General features: G+C 46.7%; 1 protein-coding gene across 1 annotated transcript; it reads right to left on the bottom strand.

Moving 5' to 3' along the window:
* Positions 1–1,334: 1,334 nt before the first annotated feature.
* GJA8 (gap junction protein, alpha 8, 50kDa) lies at positions 1,335–5,082 on the bottom strand. Its single transcript, XM_010159532.1, is given in 3 exon segments — positions 1,335–1,439; positions 1,441–2,548; positions 5,047–5,082. Coding segments are annotated over 2 exon segments (1,203 nt in total). The 5' UTR covers positions 2,539–2,548; positions 5,047–5,082.
* Positions 5,083–5,311: the final 229 nt, after the last annotated feature.

The raw sequence follows: 5,311 nt of genomic DNA, 5'->3' as shown, positions 1-5,311 counted from the left end.
TCCTAAAATTAGAAATCCACAGACATTTAAGCACATGCTTTTATGCCTTTTGTAACAAAAAAAGGTTTTGCTGAGGCTCTGAGAGTTCTGTACAGACCTGTTGGCACACAAGGTCTACATTATCCTTCGAAAGGGCTTGTTTTACCCAAGACTTTGGCATTTAGTAGAGAAGGAGACCACTGGATGGCTCCTGTCTGTCAAATTAAAAACAAAGGATGTCAAAAGACTATTATCCTATCAGATTTCAAACTTGAGCAACCAGTTTTATATTCTGGGGTTTAAGTAGTTGCATCGTTACCCAGGCCCCTGGTTTAGGTTCACAGGCGCCTTCAGGACTCTGTACCTCAGATTTGCTGAGTGCCTGTAAGTCTGGGAGCTCCAAGAACCGAGCACATGTCAGGATCATGCCAGGAAGGCTTGTATTTGGTTTCCCACTCCCGGGGCTGTAGCTCTTTCCTCCTTTCACAGAAGACTTCCCACGCTTGCTTTGCTAAATCGAGTTTCAGATCTTTAAGTCACGAGACTGCAAGTAAAAAATACCACTTGGATTTATTCTTTCCAGTGTTCTGAAATAGGCTCAGGGATGGATGACCCTCTTGGGAACAAATAATCCAGCTGTGGGCATCTGCTAAACCCTAGTAGAGAGCTACTGTTGACCGTGCCCACTGTCAATGTCACTTAAAGAGCGGAAATATTTTTGACAAAGGAAAAATATTTTTACCTAACTCAGATTGGCATTCTCAGAGAAACTGGGGACATTTTGGCCTTTGTGATAGAGGGGGGAAATAGTGCTTTCTATTTTAGTGTGGTGATGCTAAGCACAGACTTCACTTTGTGAATTAGGTAACCGCAATTCCATGCCAACAGTGAAGGGGAGACCTGCTCAGCATGCCATAGGTGGAAACAGAAAAAGAAATACTGGATAGAGGTGTTGATCAGCCCTCCCCATCGCTGGCTGAAGGGACAGATCCTCCCCACATTCTTAGAGAAATGTGGGACACAAAGCTTCCAGTGAATACGGTCACAGTGGTGACATCTGGGTTTCGCTGCCACATTGGGTTTCAAAAGACATCGGTTATGTGTACAGTGTAGATATTACTGTAAGGAGTGAGCTGGCATGTGGAAAAAGGAAAAATGTTCCTTTTCAAATGGACATACAGGGCAAATAAGGCACAGTTACCATGATAGTACCTTTCCAGTTGAGAATCTCAAGAGGAAATAATATTCAAATGACCATTTTAGCACTTTGCTTAAAAATATCTTTTGATTCTTTCTCTCTCTCTCCTTTTCTCTTCAACCTTTTCTTTTGCATGTGCTCCCCGTATCCTGCACCTTCATACAGTCAAATCGTCTGACCTGGCCCGGCTGCTGGCTTTACTTAGCCTGCTGAGGGGTCTCATATCGGCAGCGAGGTCAGCAGGGGCTGAAGGACGCTGAAGGCCCTTCCACTTCATCGCTCACCACCTCCTCTGCTTTCTTCACCCCTGGCTCCTCCTGAGGCTGCTCCTCTTCCTGTTCCTCCTCCTCCTCTGCTCTCACCTTCTCCTCTTCCGGCTCCTTCGTGGGTGCGTACGACGGTAACCTCTCATCGAATGCCCTGGAGAGATCTTCCAAGGGTCCCATCCCAATCTTCTCCTCAAACTCATTGAAGGCTGATGGAAGGGGACTGGGCTCAACCCCTACTTCCGTGAGAGGGAAGTAAAGAGACACCGGCTTCTCTTCTTCCAGCAGCTTGTAGCCTTTGGCCTTTGGGATGGAGGGGACTGTGATGGCAGGGAGGGGCTTCTCCGGGACCTCCCCTAGCGCTTCTTCTGCTGGTCTTCTCAGAGCCTTCCGGATCCTTTTCAGGATCAAGTGACTGATCTCCACCAGGTTGAGGAAGAGGGACACGGAAGCCACCACCAGCATGAACATAATAAAGATGGTCTTTTCCGTGGGCCTGGAGACGAAACAGTCCACAAGATTGGGACAGGGCCACCGCCCACAGCGGTAAAGGGGGAGAATTCGGAAGCCGTACAGGAAATACTGACCTACTATGAATCCCACCTCAAAGAGGGTTTTGAAAATGATGTGGAAGATGTAGGTTCTCAGGAGGGTACCCTCCAGGCGAAACTTCTTGGTCCCATCAGGGTTGTTGCCTTTGTTCTGATTTGGAGTCAGGGGCAGCTTCTCTTCTTCCACCTCAGCTTGCTGACGCCTCTCAGCTTCCTCCCTCTCCCTCCTCTTCTCCTCCATGCGGACATGGTGCACGGCATGCCCAAAGTACATTAGTGAAGGAGTGGATACAAAAATGATCTGCAGGACCCAGAGACGGATGTGGGAGATGGGGAAGGCCTCATCATAGCAGACGTTCTCGCAACCAGGTTGCTGGGTGTTGCACACAAAGTCTGACTGTTCGTCACCCCACACTAGCTCGGCGGCTGTTCCCAGGATCAGGATGCGGAAAATGAAGAGCACCGTGAGCCAAACTCTCCCGATGACAGTGGACTGCTCGTTCACCTGCTCTAAAATGTTCCCCAAGAAACTCCAGTCACCCATTTCTTACTGTCTAAGGAAAGAAAAAAAGAAAGAGAATGACCACAAATTATGCTAAATTGAAAAGATCTATGCTTTTCCCACCAATGCCTGTTGTTGCCTCCAACTAGTATTCCCCTAATATGCTTTGAGAAGAGAAAGAAGGTTGCTTGCTTGCTTATTTGCCTGATCACAATGATTTATTAGCGGAAGAAGGGCTGGGAAGCCAGAGCAAACTGCTCGCTAAATTCTTTCTTCCCCGGCTCTAAACGGGCAATTACTTCTCAGCCCAGGAGTATATTTTCCAGGCAAGACTCTTCCATGGGGCCTTGTAGGCTGCGTTGCTGCTTAGATTTTGTTCACGTACAAACACTCGCCAGCAGTACGGTAAAAGAGATTTATCAGCATGCAGCTGCAGCAGTTAGAAAAGAGATTGAAGCTTTCAAGCACCCAAGCTCTTCTGCAGCACAGCCACACGTGGGTCAAGCAGACCTCAGACTGGTGCCCATCTTGCACTTACACAAAGCTGCATTCTCTGGAGGTTGCATACATTATTTCTACATTAGAAATCACTGTTGGGTAAGAACAGCTGTAACAACCCCGTTCCTGTGTTAGCAGTGCTGTATAGGCTTAGTCACTACCGTACGTACTAGCTTCGCTATAGAGCATGCATTATGTACACTATAGCTATTCTGTGTTATTGGGGCTATTCTCTGCATCCTCTTCTGAAGTCAGTTGCCACCCTGACACTGGAACCACCCTGGAGAGAAACACAAAGGTCTGAAACTGGGACCTAAAATACTGTTTTCTCCCTCTCTCAGTGCTACTATCTCAGGCTAACAGAGAGCTGGAAGCCGCATACAGATATCCTATTGGAAAGCTAAGGAAGTAGTCCATTTTCAAGTAATGCAGGTCATACATTACGTCTGTCATTATTTTTGTGTGATAAGAAATTACTCCTAGGGCTGGACTTCAATCCTGCGTATCCTAAACTTCCCACTATACAATTTTAGGTGAGGAAAAAAATCTATGAATGAAGGAAACAAAGAGGAAACTTGCTTGGGATGGGCTGATTTAACACATCACAGCAGTCTGAAGCCTCTGAGGAATATTAGAGTGATTCAGAAAGACTGACTTACAGACCATGACAAGTGAAATAGGGAACATTATTCATAAAATAGCTGTTCACAGGGATCTAGAAGTTCATCCCTTACATACTACCTCCATCTACGGTTTCCTAAATGTAGACACACATACACGAGAGTCGGGAAAAAGAAGGTACAGTCAACAGCATGGAAATCAGAGTATCTAAACTTCCCTCCTCCCTCAGATACCACTGGGATATATTTGTAGTGCCGTGTTACGACACACCGACGCACGCCAGTCTGTTTCGACTACCGTGTGTATGTGTGTGTTCCCACATAGGGAAACACACAAAATATGGGGAATTCTACGGCTGTGAGAAACTTCACAAATTTTCAACCAAAAAAACCCCTTCCGATGTCATTTTTCTAAAACGAGATGGACTCATCCTCCCCGCCTTCAAGCGTTGTGAAACTTTAAAACCCAGACATGCATGTTAGAAAACAAAGAACAGAACGCAGTCCTTCAGCTTGCACAAACACCTTGCATGCGTAAGCGGCAAACATATAATTTAATCACCGAAGGAAATTGCTACTTTCTCAGTCATTAAAGTTGTGTAAAAGAGTGCGTTAATGTCAGCACTTACATTAACAAGTCTAGCAGAAGATTATGCTGTTTACATACATTATCTAAACTGATTTAAACATTCTCTTTCTGCAAATTCGCAGAGCGAAGTAGACCTGACAGCTACTAATCATGTGCAGCTCTGTACAAAACATGACTACACACAACATAAACTTCAGCGTCCCCCAGGCACCGCAGTTAACTCCGTCCCCTTCTTTCTTTGTGAGTCATGCCGATATCCACAGCTACCATTTGAATGTTTCCACTGCAGCACGCAAGAGCGACATTCTGGATGTGATAAACCTTATCATACGGAAAACTCCCCGTACAGGAGAAGGAAAAACGTTTCCTAAATCCCTCAAATGCCTCGCTCGCGCCTGGCTTCATTTGGCTAAGCTCTTCCTGAGATCACTTCCCAACAAGTCACGTTTCTCAAAACTCTGCTGTGACCATCCTCCCTATTTTCTGCGAGTGGTCTGAGGTTGCTCGTTCGGTTCAACTGCAGGGAACGGCTTTGGGTGGACTGAAGGTGAGAGGCGCGACCAGCTCAAACGACTAGGATTCCACCTGTAAGCACTCAGCCCCTCAAGTCTCAAAAAAGGTGCAAGCCATGAATTTAGGCAGTCACCTTTTCCCTTAAACTGCCTGTCATGAGGAAAAGAGCAGGAGACCACCCAAGCCCACTCCGACTCAACAGACTCACGTCCTTAACTCACATGGGCTTGTTGCAAACCCCGGCCCTGCGCTTCCGGACGCAGCTGCAGCCTGAGCACGCTACCAGCAAAAAAGACCCTACAGGTTAAGGATGTTGAGCAAGCCACTTGCCGCTGTGAAAGGCTCCAACGAAGAAACGCGTCCCCCTCCTCTCTTGGCACTCTGCAGGCAAGAGTGAACTTTTGTCTCTCTTCTTCCCTACCCTAAAAGTCCCAATCTTGTCGCACGACTGAGCAGATATGACTGAATTGGCTCTGATGGTGGGTTTTACTTGCCCCGCAATATTTAAGCTCCGAGCCAGACGGCTTTATGAAGTGAGTGACAGTTAGTGACGTGGGGAACAATAGGGAGAAAAAAATAGAGAAAGGGAGGCAGA

Source organism: Eurypyga helias, unplaced genomic scaffold (assembly GCF_000690775.1).
Source record: "Eurypyga helias isolate BGI_N326 unplaced genomic scaffold, ASM69077v1 scaffold42859, whole genome shotgun sequence".
NCBI classification, from domain to species: domain Eukaryota; kingdom Metazoa; phylum Chordata; class Aves; order Eurypygiformes; family Eurypygidae; genus Eurypyga; species Eurypyga helias.
The sequence above is the reverse complement of the archived record's forward strand: the minus strand, read 5'-3'. Positions and strand labels throughout refer to the sequence as shown.